This window comes from Elephas maximus, chromosome 19 (genome assembly GCF_024166365.1).
Source record: "Elephas maximus indicus isolate mEleMax1 chromosome 19, mEleMax1 primary haplotype, whole genome shotgun sequence".
Lineage (NCBI taxonomy): Eukaryota > Metazoa > Chordata > Mammalia > Proboscidea > Elephantidae > Elephas > Elephas maximus.
The window spans coordinates 13,171,689-13,187,801 of record NC_064837.1 but is presented as its reverse complement, the minus strand read 5'-3'; the positions used below and the strand labels follow the sequence as shown (position 1 = coordinate 13,187,801).

General features: G+C 47.5%; 1 protein-coding gene across 1 annotated transcript; it reads right to left on the bottom strand.

Moving 5' to 3' along the window:
• Positions 1 to 305: 305 nt before the first annotated feature.
• FXR2 (FMR1 autosomal homolog 2) lies at positions 306 to 15,125 on the bottom strand. Its single transcript, XM_049858774.1, has 17 exons — positions 14,629 to 15,125; positions 8,857 to 8,909; positions 8,405 to 8,498; positions 7,906 to 7,977; positions 7,643 to 7,791; positions 7,342 to 7,435; positions 6,565 to 6,681; positions 4,483 to 4,653; positions 4,206 to 4,284; positions 3,715 to 3,824; positions 3,214 to 3,300; positions 2,679 to 2,901; positions 2,272 to 2,469; positions 1,978 to 2,178; positions 1,788 to 1,883; positions 1,549 to 1,649; positions 306 to 1,251 (listed from the first exon to the last, which is right to left on the bottom strand). Exons 1-17 carry the CDS (start codon positions 14,707 to 14,709, stop codon positions 1,156 to 1,158), a joined length of 2,022 nt encoding a protein of 673 aa, XP_049714731.1. The 5' UTR covers positions 14,710 to 15,125; the 3' UTR covers positions 306 to 1,155.
• Between the last annotated feature and the right edge of the window lie 988 nt (positions 15,126 to 16,113).

Below are 16,113 nucleotides of genomic sequence, written 5' to 3'. Positions count from 1 at the left end.
CTATCTCCAAACCTTGGAGTCTGGAGGCAGAGAGCCAGAAACCCCAGGAAAACTCCGAAGAGCTGAAAGGCAGGTGATGTGGCTGCTGGAAGAAAAAGCCAGAATCCAGAGAACCAGCAGGGAATGAGGGCTGGATGCCTGGCCAGGGTTGTCATGAGGGAACCCTGCTACCACTCTGCCCAAGCTCCAGCCCAAGCCTCAGGCCTCAAGTCATGGATTAAGCAGCCCGCCTTGGCTCTCACTCTGCAGGAAGAGCTCCAGCTTTGAGCAGCCCTACCTAGCCCATGCTGTGACTCAAGGTTTAGGAGTGGCCCATCTTGGGGGAGGAGAGGCACAAGCCACCATCCTCTGGACCAGGAAGGTACCTGGGCCTGGGGAATTTAGGAATGTCAGGAATTCCTAGAAGCTGGACCATCTTTGGGACACCAGGGAATAACAAGAAGCCAGGTGTGGGGGAACAGGAAACAAGAGCCAGGGCCCAGGATAGGTCAGTCCTAGAGAAACAAAAGGACTGACTGAACTGTAGACAAGGCAAGCACAGAACCCAGGAAGCCACTTGGATTTTTTTTATTCTCTTTTTAAATACTGTACAGTGAAAAATAAATACGCCTTCTCATCCATCAGACAAGGTTGGTCCCCCCTCCCCCTAGGGGACCTTGTCACCCCCCTTCGTACACACCCCTGGTTCTACTTGAAGACCTTCCCCATGCCTCCCACCCACTTATACCCTTACTATCCCCGTCTTCCACAGTGATGAGGCCCCAGAGACGGGGGGTACAGGATGGGAGGAGGGATAGCAGGGGAGCCCCCCTGAACTGTCAAATATGGGTGGGTCAAGGAGCACGCCCCCCCAACAGGCAGAGATTAGGGGTGTTCAGAGAGAGATTGGGGCGTTAGAGGATAAAGGCACATCCAGTCTGATGGGGAAGGAGAGGCTCCCCTCACCCTGGGGGCAGGGTGGACAAGAGGGAGGAGGGTATGACCCTGTTACACACCACTCCACCAGCTCCTGGAGGTTGGGGGGACCCAAGCTGCTGTGCCACCCCCCCACCCCCCTAGATAAGAGCAGCTCCAGCGCAGGTCAGTCAGGCCTGTGAGGGCCATGGTGTTGGGCAGCAAGCGAGATGGAGAAGGGAGGGATGCGAGCTGGAGGTTTTATGAAACCCCATTCACCAAACTACCCAACTCCAGGGGGGTGGAGAGCTCCCCATTCTCCGAGGGGCCCTTAGGAAGCTTGCTGACAGAGTCGCCCTGAGGGGGAAGTGGGAAAGAAAAAACAAAGCAGTAAGCAGACATTCAGGTGTATGACATGCCCTGCTATTTAAGCTCTCTTGGCATCTGGCTATGTGTCTCTATAGTGACTCTTACTGAGAGCCAGAAAATTCAAATCAAATCTTTCTCTCGACCACAACTCCAAATGCAATCTAAACTCCATCAGACACAGCCTTCTCTGCAATTCAGTATGAGATTTCTTTGAGAATTTTTTTGAAGCCCCTGGCCCCAGAATACAACAAAAAGGGGCAAGGGGTAAACATTCTGCCTGCCTACCTTCTGTCCTGAAAGAGAGTCTTCTGAGGGTTTAGTGCGTTCCAGGGCTGGCCGCTGGCGGCTCTGTGACTCTGCACGTGATATGTAGTCAGCCACAGTCACTGGGGGAGGCGGAGGCCAAGAGTTGGGTATCCAGCCCCTCGACGGCCACTCAAGCCCAACCCCTGGTTTCCAGAGGGAAGGAGGCAGCCCGCTCTCTCAGCTCTGAGGACGGACTCTGGCACTCCATGCTAGCTCACCTGGCTGGCGGTCTCCACTGATAGAACCATCAGTCCGATTACCACGGTTACGGCGACGGCGGCTCCGGTTACGACGCTGGGGTCTCGACTCATCTTCTATACAGGCAGGGAAAAATGAGTCATGCACCCAATCTCCCATCCCTCAGTTCTTGCCATCTCTAATTTTTCAGGCCACAGGCACAACCCTCACCCAAGCCATTCTCTGTCATGTTGGGCCCATCAGATTCCAGGCCTCCATCCATGACAGTCCTATCTTCGTCAGTACGGCGGCGGCGAGAACGGCGGCGCCTGGCACTTGCTGGGGGCGGCTCCCCCGGCTCTGAGTCAGCTGGGGGCTCTGGTTCAGACGTGTCCAATAGGCTGTAGGGGTTACTGTCTGGATCCTTCAGCACTGGTTAGACAAAGAAAGGAGCTGGGAGTCAGGTGTCCACCCTGCCCTCAACCGTCCTCTTGGCCCACACTCCTGAACCCAGCTGTCTGGTACCTGAGCTAATGGATGAAGAGTTGTATCTCGAGGTGGGCCGGGGGGCAGGTGGAGGTCCCCGACCCCGGCCCCCAGTTGGCCGCCGCCGGCTTTCTTCTCCCCGGGTTGGGGGGTCTCGGTCACCAGGCCCAGCTCGGTTGGGCTCCTCTCTCTTCTCTGACTCTGTCTCAGAAGCTGTGGATGGGTCTGAACCGGGGCCTGAAGAACACGATGAGGCTCCGTCAGGTCCACTCACGCCACCCCAGGATCCACCACAGGCCCCAACTTGGAAGACTTCTCCCACTCACTCAAGTCCCCCAGCCAAATCACCTCTTCGTCATATCCACTACCCTTTTTCCCAAGCCCCCACCCAGACCTCTCCGCACTAGCCTGCCTCTCTTCGCCTCCCCCTCCCATAGCAGCCTCACCATAGGCAGAACCGCCTGTCCTCCGGCCCCGGCCCCGGCCCCCATAGCTGCCCCCGTAGGTTCGAGTGGTGTGGAGGGAGGAGGAGGAGCTCTCATCAGTGGTATATCCAGCCTTGTCACTGCCACCGCTGCCCCGCCCACTCCCGGGAGGGCGAAAACCCAGCCCAATCTGCCGAAGCTGCTCATCAATTTGCAGCCTCTCCAAGCGGAGCTGCTCCACCTCCTGGTTGAGTAGAGGACAGAGGAAGGTAAAGAGGAGGATTAAGTATGGGATCTGCCGACAGTCCCCTTTCTTCCTGCTTTTCCATCTCGACCATTCCTACGTATCTAAGCTCTCAGAACATACACAGAAGAAAAATACCGGCTTAACAGGGAAAATTCTGGGATTCAGCCCCATAGCCCCTCATCTCCACCCCAGTTCTTGTTCTACTCAGAGAGACAAATGGGAGCCAGGTCTCCTAACTTTATGCACCAGCAGTCTTAGTCCCCTTGCTACAGCCCCATCTTTTCTCTCCCAGGCTTCGAGCTTGGGTACCTGCAGGTAGGAGAGGTGATATTCCAGCAGAGCCTGCGCATTACTGATATTCTCTCGGGTGCCAACAAATATGAAGGGAACCATTCCCTGGAGAACAGAGGGAAGGAAAGATGGATTAGGAAAGACAGTCAAAGGGAAGAATAACCCCCACCTTGTCTCCTAGGGGAAACCCTGGTGGCTTGGTAGTTAAGGGCTACAGCTACTAACCAAAAGGTTGGCAGTTTGAATCCACTAGGTGCTCCCAGGAAACTCTGTGAGGCAGTTCTACTCTGTTCTCTGGGTTGCTATGAGTTAGAATCAACTCAATGGCAACATGGTTGGTTTTTTTTTTTTTTGGTTTGTCCCCTAAGAGAGCCCGACCCCCACAATGGGCTCTAAATCTACTAGGACAAACAAAGTTTCCATGCCCTACCCCTTAGAAATTCCAGCCCTCTGAGAATGACTTTGAGAACAATCCCACCTACTCCTGAAAGCCATTCTGTAGGCCTAGGTTCCCCATACCTCCTCCCTGGGGTTCTTCTTGTCATTATCACCTTCCACTCGAACCCTCACCACACCAGATTTATCCACAATCTCCTGGATCACTTTCCCATTCTTTCCAATCACTTTGCCTGCATCGATAAAGAAGAAATTAGGCTTTTTTTAGTTTGTTTTGTTTTTAAATGAAAGAAAAGTATAAAAATAAAGTCTTCCAACCCCATCCCCTGTCTATGGAAGGATTCCATTTAATTCACCCTCCTGCTTCTAGGTTTCTGATGAATTTTCACAAGACAAAATATTACAATCCCTAGATATTTTTCTTCCATTTTTACTAATCCTATTACAGACTTTTTTTTAATTATTATTATTATACACTATTTGCTCAGTCCTTGTGAAACTTGAAGTCCATAGGGAGGTGCCAAATCCTGGCTACAAGCCTAGAATCACTTTAGAAACTCTCACATCTGGCCCCCAGCTGTATTCTCTCCTATACATACACACTGCCGACTCACCAACCATGTTCCTGGGCACTTGCACTGAGTCCTCAGAAAACTCGAGGTAGCTTCGGGCCTGCCGGCATGCCTCAGGAGTCTAAGGGAAGAGGAGTAGGAAGTAGTTACTAAGAGCACTTGGATCTCAAACACTGATCTACCTGACACTCATGTTTCTGGGAAAATATGCTGCCATCAAAGTCAGAGAGGAAGGTCAATGTAATTCAGGTTTCCTATCTACTCTGGCCTCTCTTCTCTCTATCGCCTAAGGGACCAACAACAGGCATCTTTTGCTGACCTCCCCGTAGATGCGGAAGGTGCAGGTCTCTTCGCCCAACTCAATGGCAGTCACCCCAGGTACTTTTCGGGCCTGCTGGATGTTGGCACCGTGAGTCCCAATTGCCAGCCCCATCAGGTCCTCTCGCACTGTGAACTCCTCCTGGAATGCTGCTGCCAACTGCTTGCTTGTCTGAAAGGAAAAGGCATGGTAGGAATCGCTTGGGTGGATGTGGGGGGAAGGGCAAGTCTAAATTTAAAAACACCTGTCCCAGGTACCTAACCCTTTGCATAACTTAAATACGGAAAAATGGATGAAAGGAAGCCAAGACCACCCTGGAGCCTGCTGACCACTAGGACCCGTGTGGAAAATTCAGGGACTTTTAATTCCACTCCTCCGTCTTCCAAATACCAATGGCTTGGATGGGGGTAATGAGGGCAGAGTTTGGGCTATGAGCCACCAAAGTTCTGGACTTGGCTCTCACACTGCCCGGCTGTGTGATCCTAAACAAAACATACTCTCTATTTTTCTGTTCTGTCATCTGCTGAATGATTCCATCTGGCCTAACTCATCCTCAGCACTATCAGGAGGATTAAACAAGGCTGGTATGAAAGCACTTTCCACAAAGTAAAATGCAAGTGTAAGGAAAACATCATCTTATTCAAACTAGTATCAACTCCTCCCAAAATAAAACCCAGGTTTCAAAAAATTGAATAGAAAGAACGGGATTAAGAAAAGTAGAAAGCAAGCCTCTAGAACACCGTAGGTAGATCCACTTCATTTCTCAGCCATTCCTGAGAGACTCCCTGTGCTCAGGGGCAGGAAGACATGAAAGATTCTGGAAAGTGAGTCCCAGATGGGAAGCACCAAATAGAAGGATATCTGAGGTGGACAGTGACCGACTGCAATCCACTACTTTCTACTTCCATGATGGATGGGGTTGAATTACGGCAAGGATTTACACAAGGCAAGAAGAGAAAACTGGAAAAAAAGAAGCTGGGTGTTCAAAATAACTGAGTAGGGGGGCGGGGGGGGAAACACTGTAACGATCTGCAAATGTTTTCTAGAAAAGGGGTTAAAAACAAAGGTAAGAATAATATTTATTTCCTAAATGACCCAATGGGTACAAAAACATTTGTTACAGTATTCTTTAACTTTATACACACTTTGTAACAATTCTTTTGTATTTATTAAACGTCTAATACTTCCTTTTAATGAAAATAAAAGCAGCTAAAGTTAAGACTTTTTGAAAAAAGACACGCCTCCATCCTTAAAACCTTGCACCTCTGGCTAACTTGGCTTATCTGGTACACTTAGCCATACAGATCACTACAGCCAAGTCCTAGAAGAGCTGACTGTTCTACCTTTGTCATCAGGAAACCTGCTCATCGGGAACTGGGGCAGACAGTTTGTATCATCTGGGGGTAATGGTGAATTTGTAACTGCCAGTGCACTGAGCAGTGTCCCTGGAGAAGTGAAAGATTACCACGATCCAGAATTTGCACAGGCTCAGAGAAAAGCTCCAGAAACAGATTGGTTCACTTGGTAATGTTCCAACATACACACACACAAAACCTCTACTCACTTAGAATGACATAAAACCTAGAAAAAGGGGGCCAATCATAGAATCTCAGAACTCAGAAAGACCTCACAGAAACTTCCTAGTCTAATTATCTCATTGCCATGGATGAAGATAAGATTTTCCAAAGGGTAATTATTTGACAAGACAAGACTTAGGATTCCGACTCCAGTGGTCTTTCCAGTATACAAATGGTTCTCAAACACCCTACAAAGCCCTCTGGCTTCCAGAGATGATCCGGAGGTAAAAGCCATCCCCCCTTCCACTTTAAAACAGCCGCTATGATTGATGTGCCTTACGCATTGTATAAGTAAAACAGCACTTGATTGAATGGTCCCGTGGCTAAAAAAAATTTGAAAATCATGACACTATAATGTGAAGAAGTTCTGCCACCTGAAAAAACCAACCAACCCAGGTTTAATGGCCCAGAAAGACTTTATAGGCTTCTGGCTCAGTAAACAAGAGAGTATGGACGGAGGATGTGGTGGTAAGAAGGGCAAACAACGATACCAGCCAAAACTTACCTCTAGGTGCTTGGTAGCCTCTTCATTGCGGGACATAAGTAGCAATTTGGTGCGTAGGCTCCGAAAATGCATATCACCCAGCAGAGATGCCCGCTTCACAGGGGCTTCGGTGGTTGACTGAGAGGAAACCAAAGGGTAAGTCATTCAAATTGCTTTGAATACACACCGGGGGAGAACCCACCCATTAAAAAAAAAACACTGCCGTCAAGTTGATTCCAAGTCATAGCAACCTATAGGACAGAGTAAAACTGCCCCACAGAGTTTCCAAGGAGTGCCTGGTGTATTCGAACTGCTGACCTTTTGGTTAGCAGTTGTAGCACTTAACCACTACGCCACCAGGGTTTCCGGGGGAGAACCCAGGGCCTGGGAATCAAGGGTGGGAGGTAAAAAATGAAGCCAGGGAGGAGGAAAACCACTACCAGTTTCAAAAGACCCTACTATCTGGGTGCCTAAGGGAAGTGGTTTTAGGGTGCAAGCAAGGAGCAAGTACAAGGGGAGAGCTATATTGTCTATTTTTGAGAATATAAAAATCCAAGGGAGGGTCCTCAGCCCAGACTGCAATATGGCTACAACCTAATAAAAAAATTACAGTCATACTTGAGGAAGTCAAAGGAAAAGTAGGACTACCTGGGTCAGTAGGGATCAGGAGCAATAAAGCTCTTTCTGACAAATAAATGCAAGTATGTTGTAGCTCCTCCCTTTCTGAAAAGGGGCTTAAAGGGAAAAAAGAAAATTTGTTGAATGGGCTTGTGTGAAATTCAGTCAGAATAAGCTTACCAGAATGAACAGCTCGCTATTCGTGATGTTGAGAAAGATGCAGTTAGCTCCCAGAGCTTTTTTGAACTCTTTATGGACGTTTTCGTTGGAGCAGCTGCAGAGAAGGAGTACAGTGCTCAGAGGGGAGTGGAAGGTCCAAGGGATAAAGGATAAGAAAATAAGAAAAGAGGAAGGGCTGCAGAAAAAGAACAGGGACAGGGAAAATGGAAGAACTGAGTGTACTGAGCAAGAAGGTCAGAGATTGGGAGTGTGAAGTGGGACAGTCGAGAGAGCCCCTGCTCCCAACATCCCCAAGACTCACGCTTCTCTCAGATCCTCGGGAACAGCCATGGTAACCTTGAAGAAGCTGCCTTTGGTTGCAAGGGGATTGGGATTGACTGGCCGAAGCCGCTCCAGGGTGACAATCTCGTTGTAAGTAGCATCACAGGCAGCATATTCAATGACATAGAACTGGCAAAGGGAAAGAAAGGAGAAATTGTAAGTGATCTGAGCTTCTATCTCCTACCTTTCTATGACCAGAAGATTTGCTTCAAAAGTTCTCCAAAGGCCTTCACAGTCACTCACGTCTCCCTTCATCATCCGCACCCGGGCCAGCCACCAGCCACAAGGTTCCTGCTCATTGGCTCGAGAATAAACCTGAAGAGAAGTTAAAAATAAAAGTGATACTGAGGACCATCTAAAGACATCAAGAATGGGATAAGCATTAAGATACCTGAGACCCTCCCTAAACCCAGGATAAAGGACACCAGAGGAAGGAGCTGCTAATTAAAAACCAGAAACCGTTGAACTCTAAATGCTGTTATCATAAATGGAAGAAAAGTGAATCCTCTGAAACTACGGTCACAACAGTGGTGGAAAGGGAACAGGTACGTGGACACTGAAAATCTGTCTGATCCGCACTTCACTTTTCCGTAGGCCACACTGCTGGGTGCGACAGCTTAGCTGGGGAACAGAGAAGTGTGAACCAACCAGAAAGGAGCCTAGGATCTAGGTTTTAGGGTAAGGGAGATGTAAAATCCTGGGGAAGGTAGCATACAGAAAGGGTGCCCTCCACAGCCCTCACCTCCACCTCATCCCCTTCCGTTATCTCCTTATTATAGTCAGCTGGAGGTGGCAGCCGGACATCCCCAAATGGAATTTGTCTCTCACTTTGCCAGCTGCAAGGAAAACAGTGATATGAAAGCTGTTCAGATTGATGGGGTTACCCATTTCTTCAGGAAGATGTCACTGCCTCAGCTGGGCAATCCCCACCTTTCCTGGTAATGAGAGTCTAAACCCCAGCTAGCTCCTTAAGGGTATCTTCCTTCTTTTGCTGGAATCTAAAGGCTGGGTGAAATTGCCCCCATTCTCATCAACTTCTCAGGCCCTTTCCTCTTCTGGGATCCTTCATAAGTTGCCCACCCAGCTCTCAGCTTTCCCCCACCTATTACGTGCCTCATAGGACTCAGCTGCCCCCCCTTGTCCACTCTCCTTCTAGGACCTAGTATGCTGGATTCTCTATTCCCAAGGTCTTACTTGTTTTCAAAGAAGATGGTGACAGAATCTTCATGGACATCCTTCACAAAGCCCTAGAATGCATTTTAGAAAAAAGGGGGAAGAAAAAAAAAAGTAAATGATTTACCACTACCTCAGCCATCCAGGGAACAGAGACATTTGGAAAACTAGAGTTTTAGATGGGGACACAAGCAATCTGAAGACAGGGCCAGGAAGGCTGTATTGTGGTAAGAAGAATACGAATGTTGAGGTAGAGAGAAGAGAAATGATAATGGCATGGAAAGAGATGCAAAAAAAAAAAAAAAAATCCAGAAATAAGATGGGACAAGAACTAACTAGAAGGGGAAGCATAACCTGCATCAGAACACCCTGGAAATTGGGGGGGCCTACTCTGGCTCTGACAGGGCCTCCCTATCTGTCTGCCTCCTGTTGTGCTGAGCAGCCTGCCAGAGTTCAATTAAAATACCAACAGCATTCAGCAAGGCTAAGAATATCCCATGAGACAGGGTGAGGCTGTCCTGGAACACCTAGAGGACAGGAGGAGCTGCCAGGAGAGAAAAGGGTCTAGCTCCCCATCGCAGCAAGAGACCTGAGCAAACTTGGTAACCTGATGCCTGAGTCCTAAGAGAGTCCTAAGAGAATAGGAAGTTCAAAATGAATACAACCTACAGAAGGAAAAATCAAGACTTGAGATGTCAGATGTCTACACACTAGAAAAACACTAGCTGAGAATTTGAAGAGGAGAATAAAATGTATAGAAGACTCCAATCCTGAAATCATGCTAAGGGGAGGATGAGGAATAAATAAAGGGCTGGGCCAGCCTCACTGAGGAGGCAGAGCTGTCCCCATCCCTATGTTGCCAATTTTTCTACCTTCTCTCCCTATTTTTTATACAGAATGAGGGGTTTCTAATTTTGATAAAGTCCAATTTATCAACTGTTCTTTTATGGATTGTGCTTTTGGTTTCACATCTAAGAAATCTTTGCGTAATCCAAGACCACAGGTTTTCTCCTAAAAGCTTAATAGCTTTTTGTTTTACATTTAGGTCTATGATCCATTTTGTGTTAAACTTTGTACATGGTGAGAGGTATGGATCAAAGCTCATTTTTATAAATAGGTATCTAGTTTTTGGCATCCAGTTTTTACAGTGCCATTTGTTGAAAAAACTATCCTTTCTCCACTGAATTGTTTTTCACCTTTGTCAAAAATCAGGAAATGCAAACCAGTGTATTATGACAGAAAGCAGATCACTGGCTGGTGGAAAGACATTTGGGAGTGATGGAAATGTCCGTTATCTTAATTGTGGTGATGGTTTCACAATTCTATACGTATGCCAAAACTTTATCAAATTGTGCATTTTAAATATGTGTACATCATTGTATGTCATACCTCAACAAAGCTGTTTAAAAAAAATTAGGGGTTTCAATACAAGGAACTATTCTTGAGCTTTGCAACTAGGGGCAAAAACCGAGCTTAGGAGAGAAAACACCAAAAACGTCCTCAAGAACACACTTTTGTTGCTTCCACCTCCCAGTATTGGTAAATCATAAACAATTACTATACTGTTGTTTCCTTATGTTGGAAAAACCTAAACCTAAATTTAACTCGTTACAAACCGTCTTCTCTTCTTTAGGGATAGGATCTTGTTATGAAGGCCCAGGTCTTTCTTAGAGCCTTACCACTGCACAACACATCAGTACTCCTGGTTCTTCCTGGCCTCTTTCTTACTCATGCTTTATCTCTCTGTCACTCTCTTCCCCAGGAATATTTTCTCTACTCTTCATTCAGATTTAACACCCATCCCTACTATTCCCAACTAAACCCTTCTGAAGCATAAAACTGCTCACTATTGCCTGAGTCCCTCTTTCCTTTTGAATTCTTCCCTTAGCTTCTTCTGAAGTGTCCTCCTCCCACAACCACTAATACTTTATCCCTTCCCTCTTCTCTCTCCCTTTCTAAGGGTCTGCTGGATTTCTAGGAACAATTCAAGCAGCCTCTTCATATGACCTTATTCTTTACCCAAAATGTCCATCTCCAAGCTTTAGAAATAGTTTATCAAGACAGAGTTAGCTATCCTCAAAATATTTTCAGGATGAGATAAAAGGAAGTGAAGAGACAGATGAAGAAGAAAAGCACTTGCCTGCCTCTTTTGTGAAGAGATTCCCACTCCTAAATACACTCGTTCACAAAAGCTCTAATCCGATTCTCCTCTAATATGTCAGGGTTGGCCCTAAGGGTGAGGTATCAATAGTACCCTGGTTTTTCTAGCAAGGCAGGAATGCAGAGCTCAGAATGGAGTTATCCCTGTCATTTCTCAGCAGTTCAACCATCACCTGCCCTTTTACCTCCAGGGTCTTTTTCTTTCAAATATCCTCCAAAAGGAGCTCTCTCTCCACCTGCACTTTCCAATCCAGTCACTGTTCCTTAATTCCATCTACATCACCCCAGAAACTATTTTTTCCTCCAAGGATACCAGTGGTGGAAAGTGAGCTCCTAGTTCTGCTCAGTCCATGCTCATTGGGAAGATGAACAGGTGAGGGCAAGACCAGGTGAATGAATCTGTGAGAAAGCCAGAAGCCAGGGAGCCAAAGGATGACTTGGTTCAGTGACCATGGGATACCCTGGCTTTGGCTTCTGGAGCCTACGACCCAGGAGAGGCAGAGAAGGGGAGAGAGGGAGAGAGTCCTAGGTTCCTTCCATTTGGTACTTCAGTTTCTTCAGATTAGAATATATGAAATTAGTCCCCACTTTCAACTTATGTTCTAGTCCTGCAGTCTCAAAAAAAAGAAGGGGAAAGTGCATATATAAAAATGGTTGAAATGGCAAATGTTTTATTATATATATTTTGCCACAATAAATTTTTTAAAAAGAAAGAAGAAAGTTCTAGGAGAAAAGCAGGGAGAGTCTGGGTAAAAACCATGTGTTGAAGCTCAGTATGCCATATTCTTTAAAAAAGGAATGGGAGTTAGCTTAACTAGTAAAAACAGGTCTGCCTTGAGCATTAGGATCTTTTAAGAACTATCTACGTGGGATTGGACTGACAACAGCAACTCCAGCGACTGGATAGGAACCTTAGGGGGCAGTGAGTTTCCGTTAATGCGGAAGGACGGCTCAGAGAAGGAGGGTGAGAATGGTTGCACAACTCGAACAATGTAATCAGTGTCACTAAACTACACATGTAGAAACTGTTGAATTGGTGTATGTTATACTGCATATATACTCAACAACAAAATAAACTTTAGAGAAAAAAAACAGAATAGGAATTAAGATATCAAGGCAAGATCTGGAAAGTTGAATGGCTATGCCCTGGAAGGTGAATAGGTATCTTATTTGGAAGAGTACAACTTTAAGAATAAAATACACTAAGTTCTGACAGAACAGGAAGGGTTGGTGGGATAGCTACAAGATAACTTAGATCCTAGATCTGACATTTGCGGCTCTATCTTTCTTAGAAGAGAATCAAAACAGTAGGACCCAATTCTTAAAGAGGAAAAACGGACCTCCCTAAGTTTATAGCTCTAGAAAAAGTGTAAATACTCCCTGACCCACACAAAAGTTTGCTGAGTCATGAATATTAAATCAGTAGCAAGGTCAAAATGGATAAGCATCTATATGGCACTGAGAACTGAGGAAAGATTAGTCTGAATTTAGGGATTTATTGTTTTTAACTGAGGCCTTGGGGCAACAAATGCTAAAGTAGCCACATCACCTGACTTCTAGCTCAAGTCCAAATTCTACTCTCTAAATCAAAGTATCCTGTCCCTAATTCACTCAAAAAGCCTGTCATTCCCATAGCCCACAGAAGAAGTGGGAAAGATCCAGAGACAGACTCTCTGTTGAACACTTGTATGTGGAAAGTGAAATATCTCCCTTTCCAACAATGTCATACAGTTAATTTGAACTGGATACTCAATCTTTCCCAGCTGTGCTTGGCTCCCACGCTTCCTAGAACAGAAACAGACATCACAGCTTCATCTCAGACTCAATTTAAGAATCACCTTTCTTGGAACCCAGAAAGGACCCAGATGAATGACTAGGGGAAGTGAGGCTAACATCTAATGAGGAAGGGTATTTCGGCAACGGTAATATGAATTCGGGGGAAAGAATATAAGAGGCAAGTATGCTCTATCAGAACCAGACAGAAATGAGAGACTTTCTGCCAAGGAAAACAGAAACGCTATTACAGGGGCAGGCTTGAAGAAAATGTCCCAAGAGTAGGCAAGTATGGAGAAAAAGATGACAGAAGAGATCAGCTGGAGCTTCCTTCCGCTGGCTAGGAATAAGGTGGTTCCTGAGGATAACGGAGGAGTATAGAAATGTTACAATAAAAGTCAAAAAAGTGAATTGAGAAAGTTAAGATAGACAAATAGGGGTACCCACAGTTACTGGATATAAAGAAATCTGGTGAAGGGAGTAAGGCAGAAATGGATAGGCATTTAGAGTGGGGACGTAATGAGTACACTGAACCTATCAATTGAAGTTGGGGCAGAAACCATCCACTCCAAGGGCAAATATGAGACCCTTTCCAGTTATAGTGAGATATGACTTCACAGAGGAGTTGGAGAAAGTCATTTCCAAGGGCATGAAGGTATAGATGTCTACTGTGGGAGAAAAGATTTGAGGGAAAGTGGAGCAAAAGAGGCTCTTTTCACTACAAGCGATGTCCTGAGAAGATATCTCTTCCCAGCTCTTCAGGGCGACATGAAAGATACAGACAGGAATCAGGGAAGTCTCTAGACAATCCCAGGCGTAAGGTCCAGAGAGGTTCAGAATAACAATGGTTACACAAAGAAAAATTCTTGGGAAGCAAAAAGGGTCTCCCTCTGGCTTAGTCTAAATGGGAAAAACTGAAAATTCAGAACTTCTGTGGAATCAAACTCTGGAAGAGGGGGAGTGGACTGAAATAAGCAAGGGTCTTTGAAAGCTAGTCCCCTTCTCCTTCCCAAAAAGACTGCTGTCAGATTCTCAAATTAGGAGAGCTGGCCAAAAGTCTTCTAAAAGTGGAAATCTTTAAGAAGAGGATAAACAGAAGGGACCCTTTTAGTGTTCATGAAGATGGAAAAACTACGGATGATCTAAACATACGTAAGGTCAAAGTGAAATAACTAATGCAAGTTAATTCCTGGTAGAAGAGTAGACCAACTGGCCCTAAGATAAATGGGTGGGGTGAGAGGCCTGGGAAAAGATGCCACCTTATGGCTGGGGGGCAACTGGATTGGAATAATCCAGAGTTCCTGAGGTCAAAGATGCCAAATACCATAAATGAATTTTGACCGTTTCTCCTCAGGCTGGCAACAGGAATACAAGGTGAAAATGGGTTGGGTTTCCCAGAGCCAGTGGGCAGAGGTCTCTCAGAGGAAGATGAAACGATCTAATATGGGACAGCCTTCCCATGGGGGAAGGAGGGAGAAGAAAGAGAATTCTACATGTGCTCAGGCTGTGGAGAAATGCTATTCTAAGGTCTGTCTTCTACTGTGAAACAGAAAAAGTCAATAAGCTGGGTAAACGGAGTTGTTTTCTGGGGGGAGGAGAGAGACACAAATTCAGACACAACAATGCCCTGACAGTCATTCTCTCTGACATGAGATAAAAAGCGGGTGTGATAGAGGGTCAAAAACAAGAGGAAGAGGGTTAACTCCCAGAGGTCTCCCCCTGAGAGCTGAGGGTGGGAGCGTGAGTCTAAGGTTCTAGGGGTCAGGACTCGGCTCCAGAGCTCGATCCCGCCCTGCTCTTCCCTGCTCTGGCTGGGGGAGGGGGTACAGGCAGGTGTCCCCGATCGGCGCGCCGCCTCACCTTGTAGAAGGCCCCGTTGGAGCCACGCACCTCGACGGGCAGTCCCGGCTCCACATCCCCCCCAGAGGCCAGGCCGCCCATGGCGCCGCCACCGCCTCCGACTGCCCCGGCGGCGGCTGCAGCAGTGGTCTGAGTCCGGGCCGGGCCGGGCCCCCGGCGTCTCCCCGGAGGAGGAGCCGGAGGGGGAGCCGCGGGGGGCGGGAGCCGGGCCGGCCCCACGGCGGCCCTGCCACAGCCAACGAGCAGGGGGCCGGGGCCGGGCCGCTCCCCGTCCGCCGCCGCCGCCTTGGTCTCCGCCACCGTGAGGGAAACGGCTGCCGCCGCCGCCGCCGCCGCTGCCTTCGTCACCTCAGCTTCCGCCCGCCGCCGCCCCCGCTGCCGCCTCAGTCCCGGGACCCGCTGTTGCCGCTGCCGCTCCACGGCCTCCACCTCCCTCTGCCGCCGCCGCCTACTGCGCAGGCGCACCGGGCACCCGCCCGCCGCGCGCGGGGCCGGGAGGGCCACGGCGCAGGCGTCAAGGCTGGCGACCCCGCTCGCGCTCGCCAGCGCATCGGGACTTCCACACTCCCTTTCACTCTCTCACGCCCCCTCCTGGTCGCTGACTTACGCTTGCGCAGAACGAGTTAAGCGTTCTTCACTGTCCCCGCCCCCCTCTCTTCCACACTCCATCTCTTCCTTTCCCCGCCCCACAACACTGAGAGCTAGCCAATCATGGGAAGGGAGGGACCAAGCTCACTCAGTCGGATTGGATTTCTGCTGGTTCTGGTCATACCACAGCCGCTTCACCACTAGGAGCCCCACTTGGCTTGGCTATGTTAGAGTTGGGCATGCGCCTGAATGACTGCTTGGTCATTTTCCCCACCTTTTGTCTTTCTTGGTGCGCACGCTCCAAAGGAAGAAAAAAAAAAAAAAAAAAAAAATGGGTCGGAATGCCAAAAAGTGCCTGATGCGCGTGCGCTGTCCACAAGCGTGTTTTGAATTTCTTTTACGCTCCTACAACTTTGTGCTATAGGAGACTTAAGAGTTACGGTTCTTGCCTTGAGAATACAAGGAGATCCTGGTCATGCATATAATGAAAGATTACAGAATAATTTCAGGGCAACACTGGGAAATGGAACTTAGATTGGCACAAAATCTTATATCTAAATGCTGAGAAAATTCAAAATAGGAAGAATTGCCGGGGAGTAAGGGTTTTTTTTTTTAAGGGTAGAATGAGGAAAACTTCGGATTCTTGAGCTGAGACAAGTGAGAAATTTAGGTAGAAGTGAGTTAAAGAGCACAGAAATTAGAGTCGTGCGTTGTGCACTTCATTATTTAGTGAACATTTATTTAGCCCCCACTGGGCAGTTCTACTCTATCTTATAGGGTCGCTATGGGTCCGAATTGACTCCATGGCAACGGGTTTTTCCTTTTTTTTTTAATGTATTGGAGCCCTGGTGGCACAGTGGTTAAGAGCTCGGCTGCTAACCAAGAGGTCTGCGGTTT

Coding starts and splice junctions, on each gene's coding strand:
- FXR2 (XM_049858774.1), bottom strand. CDS start 14,709: ATGGGCGGCCTGGCCTCTGGGGGGGATGTGGAGCCGGGACTGCCCGTC. Junction 3,825..4,205: donor AGTGCCCAGGAACATGGTTG/GTGAGTCGGCAG, acceptor TTATCGATGCAG/GCAAAGTGATTGGAAAGAAT. Junction 1,650..1,787: donor CAGTGGAGACCGCCAGCCAG/GTGAGCTAGCAT, acceptor CGCCTCCCCCAG/TGACTGTGGCTGACTACATA.